Source organism: Myripristis murdjan, chromosome 2 (assembly GCF_902150065.1).
Source record: "Myripristis murdjan chromosome 2, fMyrMur1.1, whole genome shotgun sequence".
Classification (NCBI taxonomy): domain Eukaryota; kingdom Metazoa; phylum Chordata; class Actinopteri; order Holocentriformes; family Holocentridae; genus Myripristis; species Myripristis murdjan.
Window position 1 is genome coordinate 1,337,673 of NC_043981.1, and position 20,073 is coordinate 1,357,745.

General features: G+C 39.4%; 2 protein-coding genes across 2 annotated transcripts in view; one reads left to right on the forward strand and one right to left on the reverse strand.

The window, feature by feature from the left end:
* Positions 1-649: 649 nt before the first annotated feature.
* Positions 650-10,357, forward strand: LOC115375687 (CD48 antigen-like). The gene is made up of 6 exons (XM_030075179.1): positions 650-717; positions 1,457-1,756; positions 6,055-6,300; positions 6,431-6,523; positions 10,101-10,161; positions 10,342-10,357. The coding sequence occupies exons 1-6, from the start codon at positions 657-659 to the stop codon at positions 10,355-10,357; spliced, it is 777 nt and encodes a 258-aa protein (XP_029931039.1). The 5' UTR covers positions 650-656.
* Positions 10,358-14,985: 4,628 nt separating this feature from the next.
* Positions 14,986-20,073, reverse strand: part of LOC115370434 (titin-like) — a 38,693-nt gene continuing 33,605 nt past the window's right edge. The window contains exons 9-12 of the mRNA XM_030067458.1: positions 17,454-17,717; positions 16,500-16,583; positions 16,302-16,346; positions 14,986-15,388 (exon numbers count right to left, since the gene is read on the reverse strand). Coding sequence (XP_029923318.1) covers positions 15,345-15,388; positions 16,302-16,346; positions 16,500-16,583; positions 17,454-17,717 — 437 coding nt within the window. The 3' untranslated portion in view covers positions 14,986-15,344. The remainder of the gene's footprint in view (positions 15,389-16,301; positions 16,347-16,499; positions 16,584-17,453; positions 17,718-20,073) is intronic.

A 20,073-nucleotide genomic window follows, 5' to 3' on the forward strand; every position in this document is an offset into this window, starting at 1 on the left:
AAGAATTCAGTGATTAAAATAATATATTTTACGGTCAAATCGGTAATGCTGGATCGACGTCAGATTTCCTTGTAGGGCAAAATCACATCAAATGGGGGTCCGCGGCTTATTGCAAGCCATATGAAAAAGTTTGAAACCCTCTGCGTTCAAATCAAATTACATAAATGGAATTTTTTAGGGGCAAATGTCTCATTACTTGCTCAAAAGCCCTTACTTTTTTCCAATTCTCCTTGTGTTCTGCTGGTTGTGATAGTCTCACACACACACACACACACACACACACACACACACACACACACACACACACAGCCGACATGCAGACACACTACATTCCTGAGATCGTACAGTTTCCTGTCTGTCCTACAGGACTCTACCTGATTTCTCGTTGCAGGTTGCCAGGTCAGCTAATTCCCATCCAATTTAGACTACTTTTAAAACTGAGTAAAATAATAAATAATTGTGTTTAAAGAAAGTATTTTTATTTATCTCTCTATCTATGTATCATAAATATCGTTTGAGAGCTTTGTGGGCGATTTTCAGTAAGTGTTGAGTCGGACATTATTCCATTACCTGGCAACCCGTCCTCCCTGATAAGGTTACACTTCCACTTTCACTTAAGTTACCTGTTCACAACCTGACACCGTGACGCTCCTGTGATGGCAGACACAAGTCTCGCTCTTACCATATTTTTATTTTGCCTTTCTGGATCAATGAACGGTGAGTCAGAGCATTCTGTTCATTGTAGATGAGAACATTAAAAGTGATTAGAAATTGAACCCAGTTGATATTCTGCTCTCTAACATCATGATTTGTTTTACAGTGTTTGAGTTTAAACTTAGCAGGGAATATTCGCAATCAAGCATGCCATCACATACACCTATAAACATATATAAAACATGCTCTATACCTACAGCATATGCATGTAGTCTGTATGCTGTCAAATATATATATGTTTACAAGTGTACATAAACATAAAGGGTTAATTCACTAGACATTGTTAGGACACAAAAATATATACAAGGGATTATGCTAACAGTTATCAGTTTTTATGTTTTGTATGTTTTAACAAGTATCACACCTCAACAATTCTATAATTTCATTTTAATGCAAACCAAAATATATTTTCATATCAGGATCCTGAGGGCAAAATCACTTCAAGTGGGGGTGCAGGGCTCAGTGAGGGTTAATTTGGTGGTTCAGAACATGGACAAGTTTGAAAACCACCGCCCAACATCATCATGATTCATACATCAGTGAAAGATATGTGCTGGCTGTACCATTATTAAGTATCAGCATTTGTTTGAGTGTCCAGACTGTTTGCTTATATTCCCATATTCTTGATTCCTATTTCTATCCTTTTTTTTTTTTTTTTTTTGAGAACCAGAGTAATGTGCATATTTTAAACGTTGATGAACAAAAAGATTACTAATTTTTTTTATTTTCTCTCCAATTGCAGTTAAAGCTGTCACCCTGTACTTCAGGACAGGCGGGACCTTCACCCTGGATCCTGGACTACCTGGGATCCCAAGAAACATCCTCTGGACACATGGATCTGACAAGGCTGTGGAGTGGCGCGGACAAGCTGAAAAACTGGAAACCTATACATACCGGGAATTTAAAGATAAATCCACATTGAACCTCACAACAGGAGCGCTGACAGTGAGAGACTTGGTCAAAGACTTAAGCGGTACATACAAGCTGGAGTTGACCACCGAGAGGGGACTCAGCGAGTTCACACAGACAGTGGAGGTTCTTGGTAAGTGTCCTGGGTTACATTTCATTGTGCTTTTTTCTTGCCCTTGCTGATGTAATGCATTTGTATGCATTTCTAGATGTTCACTGAGATAAGCTCCAACAGTATGACAGAACAGAAAAATGACAGAATGCAAAAAACCATGTGTGTTCACCAGCTCCCTTGTTAAAGAACCTTACCAGTGCTTTTGCATGTTTACCGTATAATCTACAAAATGTATAAACTTCATACTTTCGGCAAACCTTTTCTCTAAGCAAGCAGTCACATTTTAGAAGTCATTTTATTACCTGTTAGACAGCCATTTGTTTCAGTCAATTCCACTTTTTTCTTTAGTACCCCCACATGATTTGTAAAAAAGTTTGTTGCAATGTAAAATGTGGGTATATGGCCCAAGTAAATGGGCCAAACATCCAGAATCACTGCTATGGTCCTTCAAGAGGTAACATGCACATGAACCACCTCTCCTATTATAGTATCTGTGGAATGTGTGTGTGTGTGTGTGTGTGTGTGTGTGTGTGTGTTTGCAGCAGAAGTTTGATAACCCTAAAAAATTGACAAGATCTATTCTGTCTGTCAGATAAGATGTTGCTTTTAGTTTCGTGTAACACTGAATTGACCCAGAGGTCAGTATCTTTCTGGTAAAGCTGAAGCAGGAGAAGTTAGTTATGTTTTGTAATACAGCAGTTATGAGCAACTCAAAAAAATTGTTTCAAGTGAAAATTTGCTTGTTTCATTGGCAAAATTTGCCAGTGGAAAAAGTTAAACTTCACTTGAAATAAGTGAAAATTAACTAGAAACAAGAAACAAATTTTGCCAATGAAACAAGCAAATTTTCACTTGTTTCAAGTGAATTTTCACTTGAAACAAGAGACAATTGTCTAAAAACAAGTTACTTCTGAGGTGATCATGTCTTATTTTAAGTGTAATGAGATATTTTGACTAGAAATAAGACATTTTTGACTTGAAATAAGACAAATAATCTTGGTAAGATTTTGAGTTTTTGCAGTGATCAGGTTATGTCCTAATCTCCAATCAACTAAAATGATTAGTGTTGGTCCAACATCGGTCATCTTGTTAAATTCCAATACGATGTCATGTTAAGGTGCTGTCAGTAATGTTGTGGAGTAGATACTGTACACGTGCTCTACCACACACTGACGTTTGTGTCGCTTCATCATTGGTTGAGATCTCTCCAGAGATGCAAACTCCTCATCATTTTGAGATCGAATTAAGTCACCAGTGAGATTTGTGTAGATCTGAGGAGAACAAAGCATAACAGCCTCACAGGACTACAGGGAAGAGGACAGAGTGAGTTGCACTAACACTAATAGTGGTTGCAACAGCAGTAGTAATCATAAAAACACTAATAGCAGTAATAATAAAGCTTCTGATAATAGTAATAGTAGTAGTCAGAACAATCATAGCAAGAATCGTTATAATGATAATTATAGGTCTGATTGAAGTGGGACTGAGTAATATTAATATATTAACAATTGTAGTAGTAATAACATGAGTAATGACAACTAAAATATATATTGTAATACATATTGTAATTAAGTGGGTCATCTCATATTGCTGTAAGAATTACTTCAGACAAGACATATTCAGAGGGTTGATTTGTAAATATCAGATCAAGGACTGAACTGTGAGTATTAGTGATTCTAGCAGACTCTGTGATCAGCTGATGTTAGGACCAAGCTCTGCTGAAGATGCTTTCAATGATTTTGCAATGATTTTGATGAGCATTCAAGTTCAACTTCAGGTACACACTGATTCAAGCATGTCTCATTTTGTTAAATGCCTGTTGCCTGTTAAATGCCATTTTATTTTTACTTCTGTTCATTCATTCATTCATTCATTCTAACCCTTTTACATGGAAGGAGGACCAGTGTATATTGTATGTAACAATAAGATAAGATAAACCATCTGTTCTATTGTGCATATGACAGAAAACTCTCTCTCTCTCTCTCTCTCTCTCTCTCTCTCTCTCTCTCTCTCTCTCTCTCTCTCTCCCTCTCTCTCTCTCTCTCTCAAATAAAAAAAACTAAGCATTTGGTTTTAGCAATGGAAATAATATGTTTATCTTCATATACAGTGGGAAAGTGTAATCTGATCCAGGTGGGCAGGTGAGATGCATGTGGTTTAATACCTGGTGTGAATGGAGGGACATAGTGCTGTCCACTAAACAGGCATTGTGCACATTGTTGTCACTCTCCACACATCGGTGTATGGATCACGTGCACACAACCAATTATCTTGTTAGATACTGGGGAAATCAGATCAATAACACAAGATTTAGCCATGATAATTAGCTTTCCTGCAGTTCTTAATTATGTCTTTGTGGCTGCTGCTGGTCTGATGCAGGTGCTGTGGCTTTCTTGCAGGCTCTCACTAGGCACTGGCAGGTAGCCTAATGCATGTTGATTCACTCAACCTCCTTATCAGCAGGGCCTCTGGTCTCCTGCCATGTGCACTATGCCCAGCTCAGTGTGTCAGCCAGTAGTAAATGCTCCCAAGGCAGGATCAAAGTTTAACCTGACATCCTTGTAGTGTCATCAGTATGTATAGTAGGTGGACTGGACACAGTATTGACAAGGCACTTATGGTCTGATTGAACACCTACAGGTCATCTATATGTAAACCGCTGCATTCCATATGGCATGGCAAATAATAGCCCTCCGGTACAATACTGTCTGTTTGCATATTTTTAGAGGTCCAAACAGCAAGGCTGCTGGAGCCACAGCCACCCACAGCTCGCGCACCTAAAATGACACTCACTGACCTCAAGGCAGTGCTGTAATAGCCCAGTATACATTTTCACAATTATCTCAAACGGCTTGGCCTAGTGTCAAAATTCTTTCAGCATTTTAATCTCTTAAGTAATATTCATTGTTGCTCTAATGGTCTTTTGGTCTAAACATGTCAAAGAATTGTGATTTTTTTCTCAGTTTTCTATAAATCCTATTTACAAAGTCTGGTTCAAACCCACTGGGCAAATCATCCCAAAACTTAGTCAAGATCATCCACAGACTTTGCTAATCTTTGTTAAAGAAATTACAATATGGAGGTGTCCCGGTTGTTCACCTGGTGGTGCACATACCACCTGCAAAGGCTTAGTGCTTACCGCAGCAGCCCGGGATCTTTTTATCTTGTTATCAGCTGCATGGATTTGTACAAAATTTGGTTTGCATGTCTTAGGGTCAAAACTCAGTTGAGAGATAAAATTTGATAGTGACTGGTTAAAGTGGTGTGGCTTATTACAACAAATGTAAATGTGTAGACATTTCACATTATAAACTTCAGAGAAAAAAAAAAAATCATCCAACTGTCCTATGGAACTGAAAGTTTTTCAGCACATCTACTGATGTGTGACAGATGTTTGTCTCACTGCAACTTTTGTTTAATTCAGAAGTCCATCACTATATTTTTCAAAATATGCAAAATCAATTGACATCTAAATCTCCACAAGTCTTCATTCAAATGCTCTTCATTCATTCAAATGCAAGGTTGACACAGACATTATTTAGATACTAGATATCACAAGTTTAAAATGTTGTCAGCTGTCTGTCAGATGGTAAGCCCACAGTGAGAGTCATTGTTTTACTATAATTTGCCAAACATTGGATCAAACCTCATGTATTTGACAATAGTCCATAATAGTAATAATAATAGTAATATAATAATAGTAGCATAATGTTGTGTGATTTTTTTCAGAATTTTTAGCCATCATTATCTAATGCACATTTACATGTCCACACATGCACAGATCTATGTATGCATTTACAGATCTATATACACGTATAGTTTAATGTATGCACACATTTGTCTACATTTGACAGTTCTGTAACACATTTACAAAGCTGTTTATTTGCAGATTCCTGTACATATTCACAAATTTCAGTACACATCAAGAGATTCTTTTAAACATTTACAAATCTGATTATGCACACATGGATTGAGATGCAATTCTACAACTCTCTATATACAAATAGTTATGCTACAATAGTATCCACATACTTTCCACAGCACCCTGAAGAGAACAAAATGGACAAAACGTGTTGTTGCTCCTGTTGCTACTCAGTTTAAATGGACTCCTGAAAAGACAGAAAAATAACAAAAGGAAGACGCCACGCAGTAACTCTTCTTTTTTATTGTTCTCTATGTCTTTGGATTTTGAAAGTCTCAATCATTGTCCCATTTCTCTCTCTCTCTCTCTCTCTCTCTCTCTCTCTCTCTCTCTCTCTCTCTCTCTCTCTCTCTCTCTCTCTCTCTCTTCTCTTCGCCTCTGTTTCTCCACTCAGATCCTGTACCCAAGCCTGAGGTTTCCTGTGTTCAGGAAGGTAACACCACCCGTCTCTTCTGCTTTGCTAAAGACCATCAAGTGCAGTTTCGTTGGTCAGGGCCAGACCTTGATGGAATGTCATGGGGACCCATGAACGGATCTGCTGACATTATTATTGGAAAACAAGGCAGCTACAGCTGTGAAGTAAAAAATCCAGTCAGTGAAAAGAAACAGAGCTTCCACACCAAGGACTGTGGCTCTACAGGTGGCTCTACAGGTGGCTCTACAGGTATGACATGTCTGAACAACCTCCAGATGGTGCTGTCATAGATCTATATTTTCTTTCATTAATGAGATAAAATGTTACCTCTAAACTGTGTGTTTGTCTCATACAGAAGATTGGACAACCATCATTGCAGTCATTGTGGCCATGGTCCTGATCTTTATCCTGACTGTAATAGCATGCTTCATAAAAAAGCACTGCACGCGTAAGTTCCCATCAACTATACAGGAATATACAGTCCCAGTCAAAAGTTTTAATCTACAGTACAATGTAGGAAATAATAAAAATAAAGAAAAAACACTGAATGTGAAGGTGTGTCCAAACTTTTGACTGGCACTGTACATCGACATTAGTCTCAAACAAAATGGCCTCAGTGAGTGATGTGGCAGCAGGAGTTTTTAGCAGCTGTCAGTGGCAAAGTTCCAGTACCACATACGTTTTCTGCTCATATTCTCCTTTAAAAAAAAAAAGAAGAAGAAGAAGAAGAAAAAGAAAAAAAGTGAAAAGATTTGCTAGAGTGTGAGATAATTTGTGTTTCCAAAGAACTAACTGATTTGTGAAGAGGTAACTCTTTTGTAGCAAACAGTCGGAGTCAAAGTGCTTACCTTGCACTTTGTTTAAGTTGTTTAGGGGCATGCGGGCTCTCCCATAGATCATTTTGAAAAAAGCATCTCAGTATTAAAGATTACTGATAATAAACGCATCTTTCATTTATTCTGGTACACACAGAAAAAGGAATGTTCTAAAACAGTTATTTAAAACACTGTGGTTCAGTGAAGAACCATCCACTTCAAGAACCACTTTATTTAGCAGATGGTGCCTCATTATTTAAAAAAAAAAAAAAAAAAAAAAAAAAAAAAAAAAGTGCATTTTGGGTTCCATCACTGAACTGATCAGCTCCACCGAGATTTTTGGCTCCAACTGACACCTTCTCCTTTAAGTACAGAGAATTAACAGCTATTTCCATCTCCCTTTCCCTTTTCTTTGAGGAAAGCATTTCTCCTCAGAGGACTGTGGTTTGATGGCTTTTTCAGGCACCAGTTAGCCATTTAAAGAAAAGATTCTTTAAAGAGCCATGGTCTGAAAGGTTCTTTGGCCGCTTCTCCATCCCATAGTATCTGCTACACAAGCCTCAGCTCTACTCACTTTTGGCACTGTTTATTTTTCAGGATTTTGATTTCCTTTGCATATAGTACTGCCTCACAGTGAAGGCCCACATGGTGGCTTTGTGGGCATGTTGACTTGTGGGACCAGAGCCCTACACACATTTTGTTTAAGAAAAAAATGGCCAGGACCTCAAAATGGCTGCTTCAAATGAACCATGGGCTTCATGCATGAATTGTGTATACACACAGATTCATTAGTACTTTCAAAATTAAGATTGCAACGACCACATGTAAGCCAATATGGACAGAAGCTGAATGTACTGATGAACAAGTTACTTTACTTTAACTTAGTTTAAAACACAGAATAAAAATGTTATTCAATTATTGATTTATTTAATATTTTAAATGTTTGCAAAAGATGATTAGGTCCAACATGCCTAACCAAATCCACAAAGTCTCATTTGAGTGTGACTTTTACAGTCAAGTGTGACTGTAAAAGTTTTAGTGGCAAGGCAGTAAACAAATATGCATTTGTGGGTTTTTTGTTTTTTTGTTTTTTTGTTTTTGTTTTTGTTTTTTTAAGTAAATTCCAATTTCCACATTTCTCTCTAGAGAATGAAATAAAACGTTTCTTCGATCAGAATTATTATGGGGACATGTCAGTTTATTCCGCTGGCACGTTGCACATGACACATAAGTCTGCTGCTATTATATAGGATTATTAGGGCATTTCTTTATGCTAATTGTACATTTCGTGGCACACTCATCCAATTTAAGATCAAACATAAACCATCAACATACACACATGGGTAAGAACAAACTTGGCTAAAGCCAGAGGTGGCAAAAGTACTGACATTCTGTACTTAAGTAGAAGTAAAGATACTTGTGTGAGAAAAGACTCTGGTAAAAGTAGAAGTACCAATTCAACTTCTTTACTCAAGTAAAAGTAAGAAAGTACAGGCTCTGAAATGTACTTAAGTACAAAAGTAAAAAGTAAAAATGATTTTTTTTTTTTTTTTTTTTTTTTTTTTACCATTAATGATACATATACCTTTTTGATAACTTTTTGACGAAAAAAAAGTTCAGGGCACACAAAACAGGAACATTTCCTCTTTTATTAACAACCTGCAAAGTGCTGGTACAGAGAGAATGAAAATCACGCAACATTCTAGTTTTGCTGCAAGCCCAGTTTCACACAATAATCAAGACTGAACTGACCAGAGTGACCAGTCTTGAATGAGTACCTTGATAACAGCTTTGGTAGTCTCAATACTTAATATACTTAACGTATATGACTTTTAACAGATTTTTTCTTGCTTCTCCGACTCTGTTTTGTTGTCGGCTAACCTTATCTTCCCTGGCAACTGTCTTCCTCCATGTCTCCAGATTTCTCTTTATGGTTTTCTTTTTCTTAACTGCTCTCATGCCCCGCGCCCTCTCTCCCTTTCCCTCTCTGTGCAGGGTTTCCTCCAGGATTTTTGGAAACTGTGGGGGAGGGCTTCAGCATTAATGTTAATAATTTTTACCACGGATCTTTTGTAGCACAGAGGAGATATGCTGCTCAAACACTTGGTATGTAGTGTTGGTGTATGTTTATGAGTTGTAGAACATAATAAATTATCTTGAAGGAGTAGATGTTGACTCCAATAATTTAAAAATATGTTAAATTATTATTTGTTTTAAAAATGTAAATTACTTATCAAACAGACCTAACAATTCAACTACCAATGAATGAGCAGTAGTATGCCTGTGATAACATAGAATGAAAAATAAGCCGAAGTGATACCTCTTCTCTGAATAGACAAGCTAAGCCAGTGTGCTGCTGTTAGCCAGTGAAAATACAGCGGAGTGAGAAGTCTTCGCTTTGTTTCACAATCTATGTCAGTGCACTGCTGTAGCCTGGAAAGTTTCTCTGCCTTTTGTTCTCGTACGGTGCCGGTGCAGGTGTTGTAATTTTTTTCTTGGTGGTAACGAGCCCGCCCGCCCCCACCAAAAAGAGAGAGAGAGGGAGAGAGAAGTAACGAGCCTGTTTTGACAATGTACGGAGTAGAAAGTACAGATATTTGTGTTCAAATGTAGGGAGTAAAAGTAAAAAGTCGGCAGAAAATTAAATACTCAAGTAAAGTACAGATACCTGAAAAATCTACTTAAGTACGGTAACGAAGTATTTGTACTTCGCTACTTCCCACCTCTGGCTAAAGCGCACATTTCATCAATCCCTTGTAGGATTTTCTTATTTTCCTCTTCTAGCTTTGTGCAAGAACAAATAGACAAAGAACAAAGAGACAAATAAGAGAACACTGATGTATGTTAGTCTAAATAAGAGATCTGCTGAAAAACGTTTGTTTTTAGATTATAGATTATCAACTACAACAAGTTTCATGAGTCTCAATTTGGTATTTCTGGGTTGCAAGCAGGGGCTTTGCTACTGGTGGCGCTTCACTGTCTAGTTTTTCTCTGACCAATCACTGGTCTACAGAATTTCATGTCACATATTAGTTTCAACTCAGCCTGTTTTGAACCTTGGCTTAGGTGGTTTCAAAAGTAGTATCAGGTACTAAGTCCCTGATACCATATGATACTACCAACTTTTGCCCAATGAAAAACCTAAAAAAGCAGGAAACCAGGAAATGATTTTACTGCTTAAATTGATCTTGTTCATGTTTGTCTGACCAGGCAAAGGGAGTGATGGAAACAAGCCCGGAGTGGCTAAACGGGAGGATCGGGATAACTCCCGGTGGGCCGGTCTGATGTTTGGGCCGTGAGGGCCGGTGTTCACTTTTTAAAATTTTTTGGGGGGCCGGTGTTCAGTCCAGTCATGGCAGTGGGTTGATCACCTATGCTGCTTACCAATGTCCCTGGGCCGCCTCCGCCTCCGCCTCCACTGGCAGCTCTTTTTCTTTTCTTTTTTTTGCAGACGCACCCTGACGTAACACGTCCGTGCACTCGGTCAGTGGGGTTTCAAAGATGGAAAGTAGAAAGAGCAAGGGTGGCGCAGAGAAAACAAGAATTAAAAAGAGGAAAGCTCTGGAAACAGACGCAGCCAAATGTGCTAAAATTGGCAACTTTTTCTCTAAAACGAGCTCTCCGTTTGAAACGACATATGAGGACGGTGAAACGGGTAAGGCAAGATGTTGAACTTTGCCTGCAAACCACCGTTCAAGTTAATTAATTATCAAGTCAATGAATTGTGTGGCGTTGTGACATATAACCAGTGGCGGTTCTGCCTATGTTGCCGCCCTAGGCGAAATTACTGGCTTGCGCCCTTCCATGTTACTACTCCTACCGGCCACGGCACCAGGCACCGGTGCCGCGGCCGGCCCGCCTGATGCCGACCGGTACCGCGGCCGACCCGCCTGATGCAGGCCGGTGGCTTTTTATTCAAACAAGATTTTGTCCATATAAAAAGTAGCCTATTTTTCCAAACATGGGTCTTGCAAAAGAGGGGTTGTCTTAAAATCAGGGTCGTCTTTTATGTGGGTCAGTATGGTAGTCTAGAAAACTAGCGATTTTATTTTATTTTTATTTTTATTTATTTATTTTTTTTTGAGGACGCACTTTTCTTTCTTTCTTTCTTTTTCTTTCTTTTTTTTTTTTGGAGGGCGTAGATTGCGCCCTGGGCGGTTGCCCACATTGCCCATAGCAAAAACCGTCCCTGCATATAACATAACCTTATATAGCCTAATTTAAATAATAGTATGATGCAACGCCACATAACAGGGAAACTTTGTCTTGTAGCCCCTCAGAGTCAGAAGCAAGATCCAGCACCAAGCACCAGCCATGAGCCCACAAGTCCAGAGTGGGCAGGTAGGATTGCTCATTGAGTGAATATTATTAGAATTAATACAGGGTGACCCAAAAAAACGGGAATTTTTGAAGTGCGTATTGGCAGACATGAGCAAGTGGCAGCACAATTTTTAAAAAATGAAAATTCCATCATTGTTTCTTAAATGGCATGTTTTCAGGTTTCAATTACTATGAATAAAATATTTTTCTTCCATCACTCTTGGTTTTATTGGATTGTTAAAAAGTTCCCGTTTTTTGGGGTCACCCTGTATAATGAAGAGTATGGTGTAGACCCGCTCTGTATGAAAAGTGTCCTGAGATGCTAGATGATTCAGCACTACATTAATGAAACTGACCTGAACTGATCAGAAGGCTTTGTAAAAAGGGGAGATTTGTGCTGAGAATTATGACAATTTTTAAAATGTGATTTGGTGTCAGAAGCAGAGCCAGGAGCCAGTAGTGATGAGGGGATTGCTCCTGTCAGTATGGAAGGAACAGGTGAGCTGTTGTAACAGAGTGTGTGAACAAGCAAGCATTAGTTCCAATACATCCACTTTCTATGCTCAAACAATAGTAGTGACCCATTATATTTTTTGATTTTAATAATAATAGGTCGTGATCTAAAGTGGGCCGGTCTGAGGCATGAAACTCCAGGGTTGAAAATGAGTCCCACTCCGGCCCTGGATGGAAATGAGCAGCAAGCAGCGACGACTTGGGACAGAGAGAGAGGGACGGGACAAGATGAGTCAAAACCTTTACTGCAGTATAATAATGAGCAACAGAACAAAGTATCTGTCCAAGTGGATTTAAGGCTGGAAAGACCCATGAAAGATCTGAATGAAGAAATGACACTCATGATAAGGGAGGGAGGGGTGAAGGAGGCGACTCAGGACCCACCAGTGGTTTCCCCTCCACCCAAACCCCCCAGGGCTTTGACAATGGAGAAAAGATACAGTTCAGACCACAACGCAAAGCGGGAGGACATGGTGAAAGAAGGAGAGGAGAGAGAAAGAAGTGAAGAAGGACAAGGAAGCAGGAAAGACATCCCAGTCGAGGGATGGAAGGAGGAGGTGAAGCAAGAAGGTATAGAAAAAGGGGATGAAAAAGAGGGAAAGTGTGCAGGTGTGCAAGAAAATGAAGAGGAGGAAGGGCAAGAAGAAGATGAAACTGAAAGCCAAGGGTCAACAGAAATGGAGAAATTCTCAGAGAACAATCAGAAAACAGAGAAAGGGGAGGATAAGAAAAAGGAGGAGGAAAAACTGAAAGATGGCAGTGAAGGAAAAAATACTGATGACAAAGAGGAGGAAGAGAGAAAGGATGAGAAAAAGGCATGGAGAGGGAAGGATGTGATAGAGGAGGAGGGGGGGAAGGATGAGGAAGAGGAAGGGATAGCAAAGGATGAGGAGGGGAGCGAGACAGAAAGGAAAGAGCAGTATGGCAAAGAGGAAAGCACAAGGGAAGAAGGGAATAAGGAAGATGAGAAAGTGGAAGACAATTAAAAGGAAGGGAAAGAAAGAGGGCGATTAAGTGTGAAGGAGTGCAAATAATTATTAGGTAACTATGGTAACCCAAACTCCATGTTACACTGGCTGCTGTGACACTACAGTACATCAGCAAACAATATTACTTATCAGCTAGTTTTTGTTTGCTTTATGAAACTCGACATCATGTTAGCTACTATGGCACTACATTACATTAGTGTGTACTGTAACCTACTTTCACACTACATGTTCAATAATTTGGCACTATATGTTAACTAACATGAAGACATGAAAAAATGTATCATTTCAGTATGGATTTTAGCCATCAGGTAATTTTCTTCTATGTAGTTTGACTAATGTACCTTTTTTTGTAAGTTGTCGTGGTTGCTGATGCATCATGGGATGGGGTCTGATGTTGTTAGCACAGTCATTTGTTAGATGATGAATATAAAAGAGTAATTTGTAATTTCTGTCTTTGCGCATGGGTGTCTGGTTTGATTTCTGCCTCTATGTTTTTTGTTTTTTTTTTTCCACTGGTGATGCTGAGTTTTTCATTTATCTACAGATTTGATTATGCTGATGTCAAATAAAAATAATTTTGCCGGACTTCCAGTGGAGCATGCGAGCGTGCTAGACGGTCTCGCAAGGCTATGGCATTCTCTTCCTTACTGGCGCGGCAGTTGATTTTGCTGAATTGGAAGAAGGCTGCTGACCAGTAACAATTTTGTGTACCCTGGCTGAGTAAGAACAATTCGGTGTGCAACTGGACCCCCTATCCCCAATCCTTCCCTTCCTCTGTGTCCCCTCCTTGTCTGTCTGTCCGTGTGTCTTATTGTCCCTCCCTTTTATTTATTTAATTTTTTTTTTAATTAATTGATTTATTACTCTTTCATTTATTTATTTTTCTCTTTTTTTGTTATTTCAGTTTCATTTCATTCCTTTGTTTTTGTTTTTGTTTTTTCTTTCCTTTTCATATATGGTTATTTTTCATATTATATTCTACTTGCATAACAGTTTTATGGATGTATTGGTTTAAATCAATAAAAATAATTTTGACAGAAAAAAGAAAAAAGAAAAAAAAATTGCCCACACACACACACACACACACACACACACTCACACACACAAACACACATACCTGTCCAATAAATAATTATGACAGCAAATGCCATTAATTATGCTTTATTTTTAATAGTATATAAAGTAGTATGAGTAGTATGAGTCATGAGTAGTATAACTGAATCCACAAAGTCTCATTTGCTGCTTGTTCATAGTGCAGTTACACACATGATACCTAGATGACTCAAGGTAAACCCGCACCCATCCCTTACAGACGACTTTGCTTTTGAGTATAGCAAACCGCTTGGCTCTTAACTTGCATCTGCTGATCAGCACCACAGGGCAATGAAACCGAGGCAGAACATCAGAACTGGCTGGCATCTAGTGGTGGAAATTTTGCTAAAAAGTACACTTTTGACCAGCGATGTTCAGCATGGTTAGAAATGCAACAGGGCTTACACTTTGGACCCAGTGAGGTAAAGCAACAATGTTTTTCTGCCATAGATGGATTTGCAGAATTAGTCACCTCTAGCAGGAAAGATCTGCTGCACTGCCCTCTAGGGGTTTCAGGCATGTTGCACACCCAGTCAGTGATGTAGCTGCAGGCACTCTGCCACTGACAGCTGCAAAAACATACATGCCGCCACATCACTAATTGGATGTGGTCCAAAGTGAAACATCCCCTTAAAGTTTTTGAGACCCTTTAAAGCTGAAATCTGCGATTTTCTTGTCTCCCACTTGAGCTGAAGTGTCACTCAACAGCCCATGGAGTCTGTGGAGAGTGTCTTTTACTATGGTAATACTGACAGTTGGCACTATGTAAGCTGCCTCTATTACACAGAAGGCTAAAATAACTATTAACGTTGGGGAAATGTCCTGGAGATCATCAGAGGTTACTCACATATTTCAATTAGCATCACAGCATGTCATCACAGCAACAGAGATGACAACTAAAGCATGAAAAATAACACATAATACACATTATAACATGAGGAGATTACACGATTAGTAGAAAATAATACATTCTGATAGCAACAGTCAGCAATACAACATTTATACGGCTTTACATAATTTCTTCCCTACTTTTTTTCTACTTTTTTTTTATTTGCAATGGCAAATATTTATTCTGTAAGAGAATGAATCTGTTCTAAAGGATGTAAATGTGATGGTAAATTGATAACACACTGAAGACACATGAACATGCCCTACCGGCTAAAGTCTGAAAAACATTTGGCTTGAAATAAAAATATTTTTTAAAATCTGTTTCTAAAGGCAAGTTGCTTCAGCTCATCTCACTCTATCAGTAGCTCGAGAGCAACAGATAACAAAAAAACAGAAATGTCCACATAATCCCTTCATTATCATGTTTTTTTTAACTGCAATGACTCATCAGAAACAGAGCTGGTGTGCTGCTGTTGTTCATGCTGCACTGCTACACCTAAATGGAACAGAACCATCATTGACATGTCGTCATTAGCAACACTTGTGTGTACCCTGCTACAGGGCATTAACGACGCCAGACTTTTTCACATCAGCGTTTCGATCGATGTCGTCAACGTTACGTCGACCCGTCAAAAGCGGGAAGGGCGCAGCTTCAGTAGGCCGGGGGCAGGGGGCCCTGTAGCAGCTTCTCTGATTCTGAGAAGTAAAAGCAGATACATGATTGTTAAGAATGAGTACATAATTTCCTTCACAACAAAAGCAAACGTGTTTGGATCCAGTCTTAACTGACTGGTTGAAGGAAGAGGCCTGTTTGACTGATTTACACTTAACCATCCAAAGTGACAATCTTGGGTTCAAACATAAACGTTATGCTGCATTTTTTCGTGTGTGTGTGTGTGTGTCTACTGGACTTGTCAGTCTAATATTTTTGTGCACAGTTATGACTGTATGATGAAGGACCTCTTGTGAAACCACTCAAAAGCATTCTACCACTGCTCTCTCTCTTCATTCCCTCGCTTGCTCATTTGACCGCCACTCAGTGGCGGTTTTGCCCATGTTGCCGCCCTAGGCGAAATTACTGCCTTGTGCCCTTCCGTGTTACTCCATCCACAGACTGACAGGCAAAACCTATTTAATAGGTAAAGTTTTCCCATTCAATCAACTTGGGCGCTGCACTAAAGTGTCATAACAGCAGTCAGTGTGTGTGTGTGTGTGTGTGTATTGTATTAAACTGAGTTTATCAGCATACATTTTTGTGCACAGTTATGACTGTATATGATCAAGGCCCTCTCATGGTTGATTCAAACCCTTTGAAAGAGCTGTTTGTACTGCAGCTAACTGCTGCAGTACAAACAGCTGCAGCTGCTAACTCCTGAGCTGTTTTTGCTTAAGTCCGAGCACCAAAGAAAACTAAGACCAAAAATAATACTTCCATAATTTTTTCACGCTACTCCCTGTTTACTTTTCTTTTGATGAAAATGATTGTGTTTCCACCCTCTGACCTTTTCCATGTCCTGTTGTTATTTTCTCCACAGAGAAAGAGACCAAGTCAGGAGAAAATTTCACATTAACATGTTTTTATTTCAATGCTTTTATGGGAAAAGCTTACCTTGAGGACTGCGATTTCTGTTAGAGATCTTTTCTTGTATCGCATCTGAAATGAAGCACAAGCACACACTGTTAATACCAGCACACACACACACACACACACACACACACACACACCACCACGGTTGCCGGTTTTGCCTAGGAACTTTGAATTGTAGAAACTCAGGTGGGAACACCTAAAACAAATCAAAAGTCTTACCGCGTTTCACATAACCAAACACCGCTGCTGCACCAACAGCAACAGCCGCTAACACCCCACCCACAATAGCGCCAACTGGAGGACCTGTTTAAAAACAAGGCTTAGTCAATGTTATGAGTCAAAAAAGTGTTATTTTAGGGCGCCCCGGCAGCTCACCGGATAAGAGCACATAAAATATATCAATACCACCACAGTTGTGGTTGAATTAAAACTCTCAGAAGCCAAAGTCTATCATCTGACGTTGATTTAGTCTCTGAGTACAACGGCCAATTTTTCAGTGCAACTGCTGGCTGCTGGCTTCCATTTCTGTTTCCAGTTCTTTTATTACATGAGTCAAATATTCCTCTACACAGGACAGAAACCAGAACACTTCCAAAACCCAAATCATGTCTCTTGCCAACAGATTTTTTACATACACAACATTCAATCTATTTTTAATTTACTGAAAACAACATGTGAAAATCACATCACCTTAAAAATCAAATCAAGCCTCGTTTCCCACTGGGTAAAGTGTGTAAAGGACAATGCTAATGTTATATAAATTGTTTTTTATACTTAATTAATAAAGAATAATTAATAAATTAATTGATCACATATGGAAATTAATGTGTTTTAACTGATATAAAGGTCTCTAATTAACTGATTTAAAGGATGAGCACAGCATTGTCAGCAAGGCAAGATTTAACACTCAATATGATTTTTTTTTCAGCCCAAGTTGTAATATTTAACAATTGTGAATCTGTGTGTTTACATTTTATGCTGGGGAGAAGAACCTTTTTAGAAACTGTTTTTTGTCTTTCATCTCAGATCTGATTTTCAAAAAGCCCTTAAAGGCTTTTAGTTGTGGGAGTGTACAAAAACAAAGTGTCCCAAACCCCAAACTCTAACCCCCAAAAATTTGATAACTAATCAGCTAATCCTGCATGAGTTTATTAACAAAAGTAAACTACACACCTGAGTGGAATGGATTCTTCATGGGGTCACTGTCTTCCTGACTAACTGGGTTTTTCATTTGGCAAAAGAAATATTGAACATCACTGTCATCCTTGCTGATTATCGTTGAATTTCCTGACTCTTCATAGAAGTCCATTTGATCTGTCCTCCAACTGTAGGTGACTGGTTCAGCCCCTGCGGTGTCTCCATCACAGATCGGTCTGCAGATGTCTTCGTTAGGACAAGTCAGTGGCTTAAGTACCACTGTGGGCTTTGGGACTTTCTCTGTTGGTGGAGAAAACAGTATTGGCATTATTGGTAAAATCAGACCCCTTATAAACAACAGAACTAGTGTTATTTTTTATTACAAAATGATGTACTCTTTCATTAGTTATAGTAACATTGCTTGTGCAAGTACCCACAGGACAAAACCTCTAACATTTTACCGTTTACAAAAGAGATGCATTAGAATTGTGAGCCATGCAGCTGCATGATCATTCAAATCTCTCCTCAGCTTGGAATTTATCATTTCTTAGGTCAACTCTGCAAACTGCAAACACAGGTCAACGTGTGATCATATGTTACCTTTCAACAGTACTTCAACCATCCTTTTATCTTAACTATTCAACTAGCAACTGTTAATTTATATATGCTCCCACTTGGCAGTGTCATCAGGAGACATGGGATCAATTTCCACAGCTATGCTGATGACACACAGCTGTATATTTCCATGTCTCCTGATGACACAGGGCCACTGGATGCCCTTTTTAACTGTATTTTAGACATCAAGTCCTGGATGGCAGAAAATTTCCTGCAGCTCAACCAGGACAAAACTGAAGTTTTAATCATCGGTCCTGAGGCCCAGAGAGTGAAACACTGTCTTTAAATCCATCCAATCAGGTCAAAAATCTGGGCGTCATTTTTGACTCTGAGCTCAATTTTATTCCACACATTAAAAATGTTACAAAAACAGGATTTTATCATTTAAAGAACATAGCCAGAGTCCGCCCGTTTCTCTCTCGGGCAAATACAGAGATGCTGATGCATGCTTTTATCTCCAGTCGTATTGACTATTGCAATGCCCTGCTTTCTGGTCTTCCTAAAAGAAACATCACAAATTTACAACTTCTACAGAACTCAGCTGCACGTGTGCTGACGAGGACCAGAAGGCAGGCGCATATTACACCGGTTTTAGAATCACTGCATTGGCTCCCTGTATGTTTCAGGATCGATTTTAAGGTTCTCTTAATAGTTTTTAAATGTCTTAGGGATCTTGGGCCTTCTTATCTTTCTGAATTGCTTTTACGTTATGAACCCTCGGGGACCCTCAGGTCCTCTGACACCGGCCTGTTATGTATTCCCAGAGTTAAAACACGAACACACGGTGAGGCATCTTTCCAGTTTTATGGCCCCCGATTGTGGAACGGCCTGCCGGAGGACCTGAGGGCCGCAGAGAACGTGGATATTTTTAAAAATAGGCTCAAGACCCACCTCTTTAATTTGTCTTTTAACCCATGCTCTTAATATGCTCTTCCTTTTAACCTGACTTTTTATTTAATGTTTATTTTATACCCTATACCTTTTGTTTTGGCTCTTACCTAAATGTTCTTATATGTTTATACATGCTTATTTTAGCTTTTACTGATGTTCTTATATATTTTTACTTTATATGTTTTTATTTCTCTATATACTTTTTTATATTCTTATTTTATATGTTTTCATACTTTTATCCCATATATCCAGTGTTTCCTCAGTGGGGGCCCTCTGCGCTGGGGGCTGTCCTCGGCTGGGGCTGGGATGTCTCTTCTCGTGGGGCACACCAGCTGGGGTGGGTGGGGGCTCTGTGGCGGTGCCCCGCTGCAGTGCCATGGCTCCTCTGCCTACCTGTGGCTTGGTGGGCCCCTGAGCTGTGGCGTCCTGGCCTGGGCCGTGGGCAGCCCCCAGCGCAGATGGCAGCGCTTCCTGACCTGGTTCCTCTGTACTCAGCCAAACAAACATTATGTGTGTGTATGTGTGTGTGTGTGTGCGTGTGCGTGTGTGTGTCTGTGTGTGTCTGTGTGTGTGCGAGTGTGGGTGTGCGTGTGTGTGTGTGTGTGTGTGTGTGTATCTATGTGTGTATATAAGACAGAATCGTGGGGTGGGGGTTTAGAGGTTGGGGTGGGGAGGGGGGCGGGGGGTGTTTTTAACATGTAAAGCACTTTGTGCTGCATGTCATGTATGAAAAGTGCTCTACAAATAAAGATTGATTGATTGATTGATTGAACTGTTATCAGCTTTGTGTACCCAGGTAGAACAGCTCATTTTCAGTTCAGGTTGTCTTATAGAGGCCCTGCACTTCTACCTGCCTTGACAACTCTCTCCAGTGACTTTTAAAGAAAAAAGCATTTATTGCTAGAGTAGTCACAATGTTTGCCTAAATTAGTGGTCAATGCACCAAACATTCTGCAACCGTCTACACACACACACACACACACACACACACACACACACACACACACATTAATATATCCAAGGTCCTGACTTGTCTTTAATGGAGTACGTAACTCTGCCAGTAAACAAAGTACAAAACTGTGAGATATTTAAATGCAGTTAAGCTTGATATTCTTGCCATATCAGATCAAAGGAAACAGGAATGAGTGTA

Coding starts and splice junctions, on each gene's coding strand:
- LOC115375687 (XM_030075179.1), top strand. CDS start 657: ATGGCAGACACAAGTCTCGCTCTTACCATATTTTTATTTTGCCTTTCT. Junction 718..1,456: donor CCTTTCTGGATCAATGAACG/GTGAGTCAGAGC, acceptor CTCCAATTGCAG/TTAAAGCTGTCACCCTGTAC. Junction 6,524..10,100: donor CATAAAAAAGCACTGCACGC/GTAAGTTCCCAT, acceptor TTGTCTGACCAG/GCAAAGGGAGTGATGGAAAC.